Raw genomic sequence first — 16,255 nt, forward strand, 5'->3', positions numbered from 1 at the left:
AGGCAAGGATGTATTTACTCATCGAAATCATAAATATAATAATGATAGCATCAGTAGAGATGTACCTGAGTCCATGAAATGTAGATGGGGACCTCGTAAAGGGTCCAGACCACGGATTGAGAGCATGGAGGGGTGGTGAGGCTACCGTAATACCTGTAATACTGGCTCATGTTGTTCCCAGGCAACAGGCTCATCAGTGGAAACGGCTTCACTTTGGTGGTTTGACCTTGGTGAAAGTTATACATAAACGCGATAAAAAAAGGTGGAAAAAAATATTATGTAAAATAAATCACTGAGAAATAAATATATATAACAATAATTTAAAAAATTTAGTCTGAATCCACTTTTTTCTTTCATTCATTTTCTACCGCTTTTCCTCACGAGGGTCACAGGGGGTGCTGGAGCCTATCCCACCTGTCCTCGGGTGTGAGGCGGGGTACACCCTGGACTGGTCACCAGCCAATCACAGGGCACATATAGACAAACAACCATTCACTCTCACATTCATACCTATGGACAATTTGGAGTCGCCAATTAACCTAGCATGTTTTTGGAATGTGGAAAACATGCAAACTCCACACTGAGATGGCCGAGGGTGGAATTGAACCCCGGTCTCCTAGCTGTGAGGTCTGCTCGCTAACCACTAGACTGCCGTGCCGCCCACTTTTTTCTTAAAAAAAGGAAAAACATTCATTTTGGAAGCTTGTCTCACAGAGCTCAAGACATGAAAATTGATTTTGTCTAACCTTTGTAAGCAATAGATGACAATTTTTGCGATATAAGTCCAAAGTGAGTATTCTCTCCAAAAACAACCTGCAACAAGAAGGAAAACTAATCACATTTGTTTACAAAAAGCTAATGAACCCAGTCTGATAAATAAAGCAGACTGACATCAATAAAGAACGCCAGCACAGCGAGCCCAGTGGGATCCTCCAAGGCGGCTGACATGTTGGGATGGATTGCTTTCACGTTGACAATGTGCATCTGAGTGAAAGGCAACACAAACACGTTCGCAATGACGACTGTGTGTACGGCGGTGTGACACAAAGTCTACCTCCATCGGATATCTGCGTCCATCCACCGTGTGCTCTGAGCCGTTACTGCCAGCCCCCCCCCAGTGGAAGTGCAGCTGGAGGGTGTGGTACACATCCGGAAGGCCGCCTCCACTCACCACCATGCCGCCACCCACCTGCAAGACCACTGCAGGCAAATGTCGCTTTAATGCTCAATAATGCAAGGTAGCCACCAAAATACTAACCTGAGTGACCGTCGTTCGTGAGCGTCCATGAGTCTGTTTGGGTCATGTCGAAGCCTACCAGGTGTAGAGGTCCCAGAGAGTCGTTTGTGGTCACCGCCTGGTCTAAATTGATGGGGGAGTGGTGTTCTTCGAGTAGAGGGTGACAAGAGGGAAATGCTTCCCCCCAGGCATAAGGATCTGAGCACCATCCAAAACACAAGCACAGATCTTCTACTGTATATGACAAAAGAACTCTGCTGTTTTTTAATACTCCAAAAATCCTAGTCAAAGATCTTGGATCTCTGTCTGGGCAAAACATCCTTTATATAACAAGAGTGCTCTGCAGTTCTTAAATACCTAAAAGTATTCAACAGAAGCACTCAGCTGTTTTTAATTAACTTGCTGCAAGAGTCAAAGGTGCTGCTGTGTTTAAGTGCATCCTGCAAAAACACGTGCCAAAGATCCTCTACATAACAGGAGTGCTTGTCACATAGAGCAACTCTCTCTCCAAAGTTTAAAAGTCAACATTCAGGTGATCTGATATCATTTAAGGACTGGATTTGGCCCGCAGGCCACCAGTTGAACAACCCTGCTTTAATATAAAGCAGTAAAAGCATGTGATTTCTATCAACCAATCAATAACAACAATGGAAAAAAGTATAAATCTATTCAATAATAAATGTCTAGTCAGATAGAAATAATGTTACTTACCACAATGTGGCTTATTATAGCAATAGTCATCTGAAATAAAACAAGAAAACGCAAATATTCATTCTTTTGTGACAGATTTAATCCGATATTTTGCAGGAGGCTCACCCATATCATCACCACAGGAAGCATGGATGGTCATCAAGAGAGCAGCAGCGGCCACAATCATGGTAAGAGAACCTGGTCCTGCTCCAAACAGGTGATGGGTGGGGGGGGGACCTCGGTGTAGGCCGACCCGCTTAAATAGGCCCGCGGGTGAAAGCGAACTTTCTCTGCTGCTGATCACTGAAGCGCATCCTGTCCAGTCTGGTGGTCTTTTTTTTTTTCTTCCCTGAACCAACAATCTCATTGATGCCCAACATCCACACACCACCACCACCGCCCCCCCATCCAGCATTGACGTCCACAGACGAGTAACTGGAGCCATTCATGTGGAGGCGGAGGACGTATAGCGCTGTGAATCAGACGGTAACACAATATACTTGAAGGAAGCTTTAAAAATGCATCACCTATGTAAAGACTATCCAAAATAACGAGGGAAAACATTTGAATTGAAAATAATAATGCATTGAAAAAGACAAATACCTGGAAAAGTATTTTCAATTTAAGAATAAAACAGCTGGCCGCATCAGTGTGCACATCCTAAAAAGTATTGCAGTATCTTTTACTACTTGGTCATATTTGACCACTCTTCCATGCTCCAAATGTGTCTGATTGCCAGGGCATCTTGTGTGCGTAGCCCCCATTTTGGTCATCCCATACAAAAATACCATATTGAGCTGAATATAAGATGACGCAGATTATAAGACAACTTTTATTTTTTGGTAAAAATGCCTTGGGGATAGGTCATTTGGCGCCACCTGCTGGTTTGGATGTACAGTCGTCCCTTGCTACATCGTGTTTTGAACATCGCTTCTCACTCTATTGCTGAAAAATTTGTTTTGCATTTGACTAAAAAACATATTAAAAGACAAGTTATATGTAGTATTGTTATATTGATGAGCCATGACATTTGATCAGATTACCTTTTACATTGCATGAAGTCAGCCATAGCATGTCTGACATGACATAGTTGAAAAACAGTCCTCTCATTCTGTGTGGAAGTGGTAAATTTTTGGCTTCATACCTTGTCCTATTGCTTTTCTTAAGTTTAGAACAAATTAATAGGAGGGCCTTTTCTGTCCTGGAGACTGGGACAAAATTACTGTTTTGGGACCCCCAAAAGGGTGTCCATTTTTGTCTGCTTCATAAGAGCAACCTAAAAAATGGGGGCCTAAAAAAAGTGTACAAAACCATCAGAAATGTGCGGTTTGTTGGCTTTACTGGTGTCATAAATACAAATATGGATTTTCGCATACAAAAAAAGTACATCTTCAGTTCATATCAATGTGTATATTTATTGTGTGGTAATTCATATGAACTTTAGGAAAAAGCTGCATGTGTTCACTTTCTATATCGGTCAAAGAGGTGTCACATTACTGAACTCGGTCACGAGCGGCTTAGTGTTACGTCCCCTCTCGTCCCGAAATAGATCATGTGGTTCTGTCTCTACAGGGCCCGTGTGAACAAAGCCTCTTTTTCTTCCCAGTGAAGGACCAGCATCAATGCGGTGAGTCACTGTGCTAGATCCACTTTCTTTTCAATGACATCTTAACTTATATGATTGTGTAGGTGGGGGGGCTTTCCCCATCCATTACCCACCTTTAACATTTAGTGGCTGTAAGGTGGAAGAATTGACCTGAATGTCACTATTCATGAGTCATCCTGCAAGGTGTCGTTTATTTGGCATTTGATTAGATGTACATCTACCTCAGAAAACTCCCCCCCTCATACAAACAGAGCATTGTCTAATTTATAGGCTGCCAAATAAAAGACAAAAAGACAGTAAAATCAGTCCAGTCGTCACCATCACACAGTACAGTGGAGAATGTAGCGTTGCTCACATCCAGAGTTTAGGATGTCGTTAAAACAAAAAACCCCCAAAAAGACACTGTACAGAAAACACTGTCTCCACCAAAAAGAAAGAAAAATGTCTCAGCATGCATGCAAAATATTTAGAAAATACATGCACTGCAGACAACCAAAGAAACAATGGAAAAAAAAAATAAAACACCATCTCAACCACATGCACTATTCTCTGGAGGGTCTGACTGGGGATTGTCAAAAGCCAAAACAAGGAGGAGAAATAAGCATTAATCATTAAAGGGGGGGGTGATAGGCAGGTGGAACGATTGTCATCATGAAAGGGTGGGTGGGGTTTAACTCGTTATGCTTTTCTAACTGCAATGAAGATAATCTTAGGATTCCCACCAACAAGAAAAGAGGATCAGTGTGCACTAAACATGGTTCAGTTAGCAAACTATCCACAGAGGGGCGCTAAAGTAACATCATGATTGAAAATTATGGAAATGGCTCAACCAAAAAGGATCTTGCTCATTCCTCACTGCAAAACAATTCATGCCGAGTTCAGGCTCCTTCTAACCAAATAAAACTAAATCAGTACCACAAACATCACCATCTGTGTCTGTGAAAAGTAAAAATAAAACATTGTGGCTTTATCAAACCCTTTCATGTGGCGACAGGGCCACACACATAGCAGTCGACTACGAAAGTGAGACGGTAGCAGTGCTGCTTTCACTCAGAAGCAGAGCATGATGGGAAAAGAGAGCGTGAGCTGTCATTAATGTTTATCCTTTCAAGGGACAAGACACACCGTCCCTGGCTTATTTACATGTGGGCCTCCTGACCAATCAGTATAAAAGCAGGCTGCCCAGCCTTTCTGTACACAAACAGTCCTCTCTGCTCTAGTGTGTCTGTACAACTCCTTTATTTGCCTCTTCTCGTGTAGTCTTATACTACCGTGCTGAGGGAAGAAACGCAGTCGGGCTGTGCGGGCCCATCCGTTGGGGTGTCAGGCCCCACCAGGAGGGTGCTGCTGTCGATGGAGTCCTCCCTCTCTTGAGTGGAGGGTGGCTGGGAGTCCGGCACAGGGACAACAGGGGCGTTGGGTGCATCAGCGGCCTGGAGTCCATCCACCATGACAGTCATATGGCTTGGCATCATGGCGATGCCGCCGTGTCCTGTGATGATGACAGGAGAGATTCTAAATATTTGTGACCACACTGATTGGTTAGTCATGTAGGGAATCCTCTACCATTTGGTAAAGATGGAACTTCAGCGTCCCCTTGTGGTTGCAAAAGCATGCATTTTTTAAAACATAGTTCAGAATACTTGTATCAGCATCATTAATGAATGTTAATTAAAGGGTACCTCCACCGCCCAGTAATGGTCTAACAGCTACCCCTGAGATAAAGAATTGAGCCTTGCCTAGGTCAACGTAAAGGAGGCTGTCTGGGTTGATGGAGGCCTCGTATGGAGGAGGTGGGTCGTCCGGATGCTGGATGTCTGGATACTTGTAGGCCACGTAGGGCGGGGGAGGCTCCTGGAAGTGGAAAGCGCCACCCTCGCCATCGTCGGACAGATGCAAGGGAGTGAGGCCGGTCCCGAATGCGTCAGGGCCGTAGTCGAAGCCTGGGACGCGTCTTCCCAGATTGAAGTGGTGCACTGGCACGTAGAGAAAGAGAGAAGAAACAGTATTTGAAGAGCCGTCTAGTTTCACAGATTAAAAGGTCCCATATTGTGAAAAATTGGGTACAGCCCACCCCGTGTACAGCATGCCAGCAAAAATGCAGGCTTCGCTACACGTCTTAAAATAAAGCCTGAAGCTCTGACAACTATCCGTCAGGTAGCTACAGATGTGGAAGCTGTAGATTCATATTGTTTTTCTTCAGCTAACTTAAGCTAACCTAATATGATGTGGCTAATAAAATGTTAGCACAGACAAGACATGAGCTAAGGTTGTTGTTGCTAACGCTTGCTAACACCTAGCTTGATGAGCCCACCTTTTATTATACACTTTAAGGACGGCTTTGCTACACATCTTGAAAATAATAATAAAACAGAAGGCTTGATGCTCACAGTTTCCTCCAATTAGCGTCTCTATACGGTCCCGCCTCCGCTGTCTCAGCCTGTGCACCATGAAGAGAAGCAGTGAGAGGATGAGGAAGGATGAGATGCAGCTGACGATCAGTCTCATCCCGCTGGCCATGGAGTCAAACAGACTGTTTCCATCTGAGGGGAAGATATAAAACAAAAGTTTATATTTGTGGCAGTGCTTCTCAATAGGCGGCCCTCTAAATATCACCCAAATAAAGTGCAACCATGCAGTGCTTGTTCATGCAGTACTTCCTCTGCTCTGCAGGAGGCAACAGTGAGGTCTATGTGTCACAATCAAGCAGCAATAGGAGACAGTTAGCATTTAAACAAGCAGCTGGATTTACAAGAAATGCAGTGGGGAATCCACGTGTTTACTCTGTAACTAAATAAGCAATGTTTCAAATGCATATAATCTGGACGCAGCCCATCCCCCATGCTCCCACACTGACGGTAGGGCGACTCTGGAGTTTTAAATTTGGACTCATGCAAGACCATTTTGCCAGCGTACTATTTTGACACTTGCCGTCTGGCAAGAAAATGTGGATAATTGTAATAATTGGTATTTTCCGCCACACACGGAGTGAGGTATACCTGGATCCAGGCAGGTGAACTTGCAGCACTCTTTCGGATCCTTGCGGAAGTGCTGGCACCCCTGCGGCCGCTCGCACAGCGCAGCCACGCACATCTCGGGCTCCCCGTCGTGACACGTGCAGCTCAGACACGGGTCGTCGCCCTTTGGCGTGAAGTAGTAGCCCTCGTTCACCACGTTGTCTTTGATGTCCACACAGGTTTGTCCTGCAGAGAATTGTCAAGCCAGGCATCACGTTTATGTTGTATTTATATTTTCATTAAGAGGATGACACCTGACAATTAACTGGAGAGAATTTTACAAAAATCGTGCAAAAATAATCTTGCACTTCTGATGCGACGAGGTGTTATCTATTAATACTACTTCAAGTGGCAACAAAGTTCTGCAGTGCCATTTGAAACTGGCTTTCATTGATGATGAAGCTGCTGTTGCAAAGGATGTATGCAAACTATTATTAAACTTGTGTTGGTCTACTTAGTTAAACAGGAAAAAAAAACATACATTTAAATCATTTTGAATTGCACTTCAGATATAGCAACTAAAAACACTTTAAATAATATAAGTTTATACATAAAAACATGCTGTTCCTGAAATGTTCATTAACTTCTTTTGTGCTGGCACAGTGCGTTATTATGTGCTACCTTGTGATGCTCGGTCCTGCAGCCAAATCAGCTGAGAACCACTGTATTTAGAGGATAGCAAAAACATGAAAATATGTACAGGTGTGCACATACTGCGCTTGCAGAGAAAGGGGAACTTCTCGTAGCAGTTTTCGGCGTGCCAACTGTGCAGCCCTCGTTCGTTCATGCCCTTGAGCTGGAAGCGCTGCAGCTGGGCACAGAAGACATTGTCCTGGCTGAGCGAAGCTTCGCCCAAATTGGCGAGACCCTCGGGTGGTAGAAACACTTGCATGGGCCCTGGGCAAAAAGACACCGTATTTTACACACACTGCCTTGTTGGCTTTGACTCCATTTTGAACAAGCGCAGATTTATTACCTTTATAAGCAACCTCCCAGCGGCCCTTCAGGGAGTGGTTCTGATTGGTGATCACATACTGGTATCCTACCCAGAACCTGAAATGTACAATACACTTATGACTGCATCATACCATCTTATTCAACTTTGTTTAAAACAGAATCAAAAATAATGAATGTGAAGGGACGGCGTGTCAAAAGACCCATAGGGACATTCTGTGCCAAATAACATTTTCAGAAGCAAACATTCCGGGAAACTCACTTGCACTGGTCTCTGCGTTCGCATTCTTGGTCCTCAAAGTCCACTTCAATCCTCAGGATGAACTGAAGCTCTTCATCTGTGACAAAGGTAGCCAGCGAGCCGTTGACTTTCTGACACGTGTCCACGGCCTGCCAGTAGTTCTCACTGCGCTGGTACACTTTGTAGCAGCTAGCTGTCTTCTCGTAGTGGTGCCACCCACTGGGGCATTTCTCTGTAGGAAGCAAAGGAGGTATTTATTGTTGTTTCGGTTGTTTTGTAATTCAATTTTTTTTTTAAATACAGAAAAAGGAACACTTACTGTTGAAGCGCACAGGCTGAGCCACGCCCATGACGTCATCAACCTGGTCGTACCCTTGGCCGAAACGAAACCGTTCTTCCTTTATTGCTAAAAAAACATCACAGTCAAAAAGTTATAGCATATATCACCAGGTAAAACTGATGCAATACATAAAGCGCACCTCCATGTGGAGTGTAAATAGACATACAGATAGAACCACACCAAAACTATAATGGTTTGTGTGCACATGGAGGTAAAGAGAACTCAAAAAACTGGACTTTTTCCTAAATAAATATCATGACGTCACTACTATTAACAGAACATTTGAATGAATAACAGTGGCTCAGAAGTACAACCCATGCTCGACAACGGATGAGAACAGAACGTAATGACTCAAAGCAACAGCTTCCTGTGAAGCTGCTCCTCAGTCCCTGCGTCACGGATGACCTTTGGCTGACGTTTGGTCTAGTTTGCCCAAATGTAGGCATGATTGGTTCGCATTAATAAAAAGCAAGGGAAGGAAAAACATCCAGATCTGCTTTCGACTAGACAGAACGCACTGTTCATGCAGACAGCTCTTGTGTATATCGTCGTGACCTACTGGAGAATGAAAGGAGTTCCTTACAGCGTGCATTGAAAAACATGCACAACTATGGCTGTACAGAGGTCACATGCCGATCTCAATCCCGTCAGTAATACCCATTATGCGGACAGAGATCTGGGGATAAGGACTCTGGATTACAGAAGGGCAAAACAATAGGATTTCAGTGATTCATCTCTCCGTGTCAAAGAGATCAAGAAAAAGAGACGGACACGTGCGACCACTTAAACCCCGCCTCCATCTGCCATCTGATGCCGACTGGCGAAATCATATCGGCGACCGGACAACTGGTTGCTTCCTGATGTCAAGAGAAGAGGAAATACTCACGAGGGCAGTCCATCTCATCGCTCTGGTCCTCACATGCTGTCCAGCCATCACACTGCCAGGACATGGGGATACACTGCATCTTCCCGCTGCGGCAGGCGAACTGCCCGGGACTGCAGCGCTGCTCTGAAACATCAAAGATGGCATACTGTTAACTATGAAAGAATGGAAATACTGCATTGGACTTCAAGATCAGCTGTTCCAACTATTAATCACAGAGGAACTGCAGAACAGTAGCAAAAGGAGGCCGGTCACACATAGATCCGAAAGGGATGCTAATACTGTATCGGACTTCAAGAACAGCATGGAACGGCGGAAGCTCTGTGCTTAAACCTCTTACAGACCAATATGAAGATTATACCACTAACAAGCTAACTTCACCACCAGCCTGGGGAACGTCAGTCCATTCACTTTAGTTAAAACAACCCCCCTGAAAGAAAACCATGCCTCAGGATACATTGCATCAACAGTTGGCCAAAACACAGGTGGTTCACCTAGAATGAAGCGGGACCACCCACTCGTCCCACCCATCCCTTTCAAAAGCACAACACCAGACCAACTAATCTGATTGCATCACAACAAATGTGTGCAAGAATATTTTGCACCTCAGGTTCTACTGGGAAAAAAAAAAAACATAATGATGCTTCTTTTCCTTGGCTCAGTCATATTGTGTGTTCACATCCACATCGCCCAACTTGTTCGGCGAGAGAAATCGGGTCACCAAAACATGATTCAAGAAGCTCTCACTTTGTATGACACACACCAACGCGCAGGCTGGTCCTGTTACATTCCCAGTTTCCTGTTTGAAAACAAGTCATACCCACAAGTCATCTTTTTTAGAACTGTTAGATGGAACACTTTATGCAAGAACACCTCTGTGGTGCCAAAATGTGCTTTGAAGGGTGTGGTAACGCTAACGCTAAGTGGATTGAGGCGCATTACAGACACGCCCGCAGTCTGCCAGGGGACTGAGCCCATTACTTGGACAGTGTGAATCACGATGTAATAGAGAACATTTGGGACCATCAAGCAAGTCAATGTTAGCGCTTGAAAGCTTTTTCAGATGTTAAGTTAATCTTGTTAAAGCTACCTGCATTACGCCATTCTAAACCTGTGAAATTATAGTCCTCCATCATCTTTAACGCAATTGAGTGTGCTAATTTATTGAATGCACTCATTTAAGAAGGACCACTACAGAACACGCCATAGAATGACATTGACATAGAATGACATAGAATGCATTTTGCCAACAAGCTAAAAATATTGCACGCTGAGCTACATTAATCTCTCACAGAGATTGCAATTTTTTCCCTACAGGCTTTGCATTTTGTGGCGTCAAGTGTTCAGACGAGTAAACACTTGGTGCCACAGGATGGGAGAAGTGAGTCTCTGCATCTCTTACATAACACAGGAAAATACAACAAGGGAGTGACAGTAACATAGCTTTGGCATGCTTTTTTTTTTAAAAAAAAGAACCTACAGCTGCAATTTGGATTAAGTAAGATTATTGTATCGAATGTGGTCATCAAACATGAGGATTAATGCTGTAAACTTTTGCTGCATCATCTCATCTCATGCAGAAGTCATCCAATGTGGCTCCTCTTCTTTGCAGGTTTCACTGCTGTGATGCTGTAGCAAACGCCATCAAGCCTCATTGTCCAACCCCCTTTCCCCCTGGGCAGCAATCTATCTATGGCAACGAGGAACTTGATGACATCATCGTTAATTGGTCATGACGTATGTGCATATAATGTGAATGGACACAAAGACAAAAGGTGAGCAAAACAAAAACTATGTTTAGAGATACAAATGAACTTTCTTCGGATACTTTGTTTTCCTACACACCTTACTGCGAGACCAAAATTGCTAAATTGGAAATACTAAGCCCTCCTGCTTCGTCTTCTTATTCCCTGTTGCACGAAATGTGTTAAGAAGCAGCGTCATGAGGCCATCTAGGGTACAGAATTGGAACGACGCTACAGTCATAGACAGTAACGGTTTTATAATGCGGTTCTTATAATGCAGTTAGCGCCAAATCTATTGGTAGCAGTATGTAAAACACTGATCCTCCATGTCAAGGTTTGTTATTCCAAACTGAATTGTGTTGAATTGGAAAACCCTGGGCCCGGAAACACCAAGAAAACACTCTGGCATGGAAACCACTTCCCCAAGAAATACCTCTACTCGAGTGGCACTAATACGGTAATCTATCTGGAAGGGGGGGTTGTGTCTTAGCCGTTCCAAATGTTCTCTGTAAAGTCTAACAAGGATATATTTGCCCTCTGGCAATATCTAGCACCACCTTTGTAGTGGATACACGACTCTTTAACAATCAAACATCTGGGGTTTGCAGAAAATAGTCACCAGTCCATCTCAGGTTTTTTTGGTTGAATATTTGCAAACCACAGTCCATCTGATGTGCGTTGGCGTATCATGAGAAGAAGCTAAAACTCATCAATTATAAGCAATCAGAGGTCACTTTGGTTGATTGCCCTTATGTTGATGCAGAAAAGGGCATTCGCCACATGTGTTCATTAATCTGGTCTGGAGGTCACACATTTGAGGACAATGCATGTGTTCAACCATAATCTGATCGTATCCACTCAACTGTAAATATCACAAGACCAGTTTTAAAACAAACAACACGCACAGCAGTTCAGATTTGTTGTGCCCTACAAGCACTTTGTGTTTGGATTGTAACCACACTGGTATACAGTAGCAAACATGAGGTAAAGTACATTAAACATTAAGCAGTGTAGTACTGCAATGTATCTCACAGTGGGGTGCTTCTAATATTGTGCTCCGCTTGTGTAGTAGCTAAGCAAGTTATTAGAAACAGCTCTCAGTAGGACTTCTAACACCCATGCAATCTTCTCATAAGGTTGTGCAGATGATGATGATGTACGTGATCAATATTGATCAATATTACTGTATTTACATAGTATATATAATTTATAACGTTTTGTGGGTTGAATATTGAGGCTGAATGATAAGCCAAAGTAGATACAGGAAAATTAATCTTAAATGCAAACTTGAGTTAGGTAAAAAAAAAAAGCTGGAGAATAAGGGCATACCTGGCCTGTTGAATAGACTTTACATTGTTACTTAACAATTTGCTTTTCCACATATTCATTGTAAGAAAAAGGGTAGCTAAAGATGAAACAAGTGGTGATTTTTACAGAAAATATTAAACCTGACCGTTCATGATATGCACACTGGATGTTTGTTAAACTATTAACCGCTCCAGAGGCAACACTGCAACGCCGCACGCGGACGAACAGCAGCGGATAGAAAAACACTCGAGCCCCTGGTCGGTGTAGGCCTCTCCGCCTTAAACTACAGCGTTTCGGCTTCGTCTACTAACCATGCAAAGCAAAATGGGGTAATGAAAACACAATACTAATGCGTTTACCTGGCCGTGGTGGGTCCGCTAATGTGAGGCCAAAGAGCAGAGAGAAGAGGACGAAACTGCTGCTGTCAGCCTTTGGCAACATTTATCCTCCATTCATAGTCACTCCTTTATCCAGAAATGTAAACCATATAACAGTGGAGCTGCGCGGTCGTCGACCTCTCACGATCTATCCAGTTAAACGCCGGTTTCCCCCCATTTTACCCACTCAAATAAAGGCCAGCGATGGTATATAATGTTTAAAGGGCATAGTATCAGGAGGGAGCGAGAGATTACGGGCGCTCAGTCGGAGGAAGCTAACGTTAGCTCGACTGTTACAAATCGCCGTCCTCCAGTCCTCATCCAAGATGGCCGCCTCCTCCCATCACAACAATCCCGAACACCCAACACACCAAGTGGCAGTCGGTCCGGGCGGAGTTTAGCCGATTACGTTCACATTTGACACACATGGAGATTAGCATGCCGGAAATACATCCAAAAATTGTATTACTGCACGCCGGCAGGGGAGCGGTGGCACAAAATATCCCACCTCACCTCAGTAGTGACTTGTAAAAACGAAACTTTAGCAATAAAACTGATTATTGTATGAACAATAGTAAATGTGGTTTGAGTAGAGTTAACGATAAATTATGCAAAGTTAAATTTCAGTAAATCTTTGCTTAATTTGTATGATTATTTAATGTAATCTTAGGTGTTCCCACGTACCACAAGTGGCACCAGTACTGCCGGTTGAGGATCAAACATAATTCTAGCATTTCTATCACCTTTATACAGCAGATATATAGCATATTGTTTCTGAGCAACATGTGTACATTAAGCAACATTTTGTTTTTTTTCATCAAAAAATGAAATTGTCTTTGGAGAAGGCAATTTTTAAAAATAGAATGTATATTTTCTTGAGACATCTGTTACATTTTGTCAAAAAAAAAGACATTTGGCACAAATAAACATTTACATACGAGAAAAATGTGTAGGTACTGTATTTCTCCTGACAGAGTAAATATCACTATGTAATGTTGTATGGGTGAGTCTCAGACATAATCATAACCTTGCTGGTAAAAAAAAAAAATGAAACAAATAAATAGACGACTTCCACTCTTGCTGCAAAGTAATGAACCTCCCTCCACTAAAACGCATCCCCAAAAATGTCAAAATTATGTTTTTTTTTTTTTAATAGTCCAAGCGTAGAAAATGTGTCATTTTAGAAAAAGTCTGACGCTTTCCGTCTCTTTGGAAGCTGCAACAGATTGTCCGTGAGTGATGAAAGGTCCTGTGTGCTCGGTGTCTTGGCTTTGTCTGGCGTGGGTGTCCCAGAGGGAGTGGCCGGGCCGCCGAACGGCGACTTGCAGCCAGCAATTCTGTGCGAGGGCGACGGCGTGTAGCTGGCTCTTAGGGCTTTGTCTGTGTACTTGCTGGATGTCCGGTTGACCAGCCTCTGCAGGGCAGGGGTGAGCGCTGGACTCAGACCCTTCGGTGTTAGACTGTAATACAAGAGGTCAAAATGCTGTTAAAATGTGTTCACTACTTACGTACGACCATTTATACACTGAAGATATGCCTTTATTCGTCCCTCAGTGGGGAAATTTGTAATCTGAATCATGGATTCAGAAGATTCAATGTGTTTACCTGGCCAGGTTCTCTGTGACCTTTCGCAACGCCTCCTGCTTTTTGGCACGATTTTTGGCCGCCGCTTCGTTTGCCATCTTTAAACCCAGTCGCTCTCTTCTCCCTGGTTCTGGAATCTTAAAAAAAAACATAACAATATAAATCTCTATTTTCAATGCTTACATTCCGGAAGTTTATACCTTAAATGATGGACCGTGGTTCCTTTCCACATACGGGGTGTCGGACCCGTCCAAGCGAAACGGCGTGCTCTCAATTTCACCCCAAGTCATCAGAGGTGACTCGGCTACGCCTAAAAAGGACAAAAAGTTGACAGCGTTATGAAATAGTCTTTTTTAAAGTGTCGCAAAAACTGCAGTAGATTAGGAGACTCACCAGGTGCAGGGGAGGGTGTTCTTTCAAAGCCGTATCCATTCACTGTAGGAGAGTCGTGTGGGATCAGCTCTTTCCCGTCTGGACCAACTTTACCCTGCTTGAACTGCCCGCACACACGCCTTGTAACTTTCTTAAAACAACAATGAGCATTTTCTCATAGCTTACCTGAGCATTGAGTGCTGCCGCTTGCTGAATCTGGCTTTTATTCAGAGCTTTGCTGAATGGATCTCCGTTAAAACGTGTGTTCTTGTGAACCACCTCTCGTGGTTTCTTAAAGAGGGCGTCGTCATCTTTTACACCTAATTTTGCATAGAAAAGAGATTTTTTTAAATAAAAAGGTCATCATCACAAATAAAAATGATCAATGCATTGGAAACTTAATGGATAATAATAATAATAATTGGAACGAATTACAAATGAGGAACCGCTATAATGTTTAATTTATCAAGCTCATTGCCATCCTCCTACCTTCTGGATAATACATCAAGGCGTTCTTTGCTGTATATTCCCAAGTCTCGAGCCCGGCTTTGACACACTCAAGAGCGGCCTTCTCTGTCGGTGGTAAGGCCAGGTTCTGCTCATGACGCTGGGAGGAGAAAAACATCAGAAAATAGTCATTTTATTACAGAAAAAATGATGATAAACACAGTTAAATGATTATTATTTATTATTTTACCTCTTGAAATTCAGCTTCAGCCTCATACAACCAAGAATGCTTCATCTTCTCCTTATCTTCCGCCAGGACCATTATCTGTTCAAATGACGCATTATCCTCGCTGGTATTTTTGGCAAGGAAGCGATCCAGAGAGGGCAGCTCATTTTCTTCTCTCTTCTCACCTGTACAGCTTTCTGATCACAACACAGACAGAAGAATAAGAATAAGACTGCATATGTATATAAAATGAGTGACTCACCACTATCAACACCTCTACTGGTCTGAGAGATGGATGGAGATCCTGTGCGGCCCACCGGTGTCTCAAAGCTAGCTGGGGTCACGTCTAATGCACCAAAACCAAAGATCAATATAGGATAAGATGTAGTATTACATAAATCACGTATAACGTAACATTACGCACAGGGTGCAGCGGAGCGTGGTGTGTTTTTTGACAAAGAATTTCCATATCTGATGGATATCTCTCTCATCCTCTCCAGGTCTCCAGTTTCCTCCGCATCAAGATAGTCTTTCTGGGCCTGCAGTTTTGTTACATCTGGGAAGAAATCCCTCTGGATGATCTTCTCCAAGCTCTATTAACAAAATGGCAAGTATATAAGCATTAAAAACGAGTTATAATATCGAATATAACTCAAAACACGTACGTTTCACCCTAAGCTAGTGCTACGGAAGTAAACACTTATTACAATGTCGATAGCTTCCCCGGTATTAGCACCACCCCTTTGGTCGCCTTTAAGTACCACAGTTCTGATGTTACGGTACCTCAATGTAATCCTCTTCGATGAGAACCTTTCTCTTGGGCTTCTCAGCGTCCGTCTCTTTAGGCTCTTGTCTCAGGGCGACGGTGGTGACGGCTGCGGGGACGAGGGTCCCAGACAGGGCTTTCCTCACACTGGCGCTGCCGTCCATTGTGGCCCAAAGCTGCTTAAGCTAACGGCTAACGTCGAACTGTCTATGTCTTTGACTCAGTGGAAACACAAATGTAATCTTACAAAAGTACACTCAAAATGTCATTTGAGTGTTTTTTGTATCCGTTTTGGCTAAATGTAGAAAGCGGACGTCACCATTTGGAGTCCTCAACAAGCAGCTCAGATTAGAACAGTAAACACAACGCAAGGGGTCGATTACGCCACGTCTTCTTATTCTTCTTGAGAAATACACACGAATGGCACGTGACCGCCCTCCACAGGCCAATAATGGAACTGTT

At 43.4% G+C, this 16,255-nt stretch overlaps 3 protein-coding genes and 1 long non-coding RNA gene across 4 annotated transcripts in view; 1 reads left to right on the top strand and 3 right to left on the bottom strand.

Moving 5' to 3' along the window:
* Positions 1–2,425, bottom strand: part of car15 (carbonic anhydrase 15) — a 4,731-nt gene extending 2,306 nt beyond the window's left edge. Inside the window, exons 1-7 of the mRNA XM_058064808.2 lie at positions 2,054–2,425; positions 1,949–1,978; positions 1,259–1,435; positions 1,055–1,200; positions 892–984; positions 747–813; positions 66–226 (exon numbers count right to left, since the gene is read on the bottom strand). Of these exons, the coding sequence (XP_057920791.2) occupies positions 66–226; positions 747–813; positions 892–984; positions 1,055–1,200; positions 1,259–1,435; positions 1,949–1,978; positions 2,054–2,372 (993 nt within the window). The 5' untranslated portion in view covers positions 2,373–2,425. The remainder of the gene's footprint in view (positions 1–65; positions 227–746; positions 814–891; positions 985–1,054; positions 1,201–1,258; positions 1,436–1,948; positions 1,979–2,053) is intronic.
* The window catches only part of LOC144901094 (uncharacterized), a 5,045-nt gene extending 555 nt beyond the window's left edge, over positions 1–4,490 (top strand). The window contains exons 3-4 of the long non-coding RNA XR_013629268.1: positions 2,045–2,115; positions 3,500–4,490. This is a non-coding gene — a long non-coding RNA (uncharacterized LOC144901094). The remainder of the gene's footprint in view (positions 1–2,044; positions 2,116–3,499) is intronic.
* Positions 3,697–12,779, bottom strand: dgcr2 (DiGeorge syndrome critical region gene 2). Its single transcript, XM_058064803.2, has 10 exons — positions 12,381–12,779; positions 8,972–9,094; positions 8,065–8,151; positions 7,767–7,977; positions 7,527–7,603; positions 7,265–7,447; positions 6,533–6,736; positions 5,924–6,076; positions 5,273–5,509; positions 3,697–5,025 (listed from the first exon to the last, which is right to left on the bottom strand). Exons 1-10 carry the CDS (start codon positions 12,460–12,462, stop codon positions 4,796–4,798), a joined length of 1,587 nt encoding a protein of 528 aa, XP_057920786.2. The 5' UTR covers positions 12,463–12,779; the 3' UTR covers positions 3,697–4,795.
* A 654-nt stretch (positions 12,780–13,433) lies between these two features.
* ess2 (ess-2 spliceosome associated protein) lies at positions 13,434–16,201 on the bottom strand. The gene is made up of 10 exons (XM_058064804.2): positions 15,811–16,201; positions 15,452–15,620; positions 15,290–15,373; positions 15,052–15,224; positions 14,844–14,961; positions 14,541–14,674; positions 14,376–14,478; positions 14,183–14,292; positions 14,004–14,119; positions 13,434–13,858 (listed from the first exon to the last, which is right to left on the bottom strand). The coding sequence occupies exons 1-10, from the start codon at positions 15,955–15,957 to the stop codon at positions 13,579–13,581; spliced, it is 1,434 nt and encodes a 477-aa protein (XP_057920787.2). The 5' UTR covers positions 15,958–16,201; the 3' UTR covers positions 13,434–13,578.
* Positions 16,202–16,255: the final 54 nt, after the last annotated feature.

Source organism: Doryrhamphus excisus, linkage group LG10 (genome assembly GCF_037039965.1).
Source record: "Doryrhamphus excisus strain RoL-2023G ecotype Guam linkage group LG10, RoL_Dexc_Guam_v1.1, whole genome shotgun sequence".
Classification (NCBI taxonomy): domain Eukaryota; kingdom Metazoa; phylum Chordata; class Actinopteri; order Syngnathiformes; family Syngnathidae; genus Doryrhamphus; species Doryrhamphus excisus.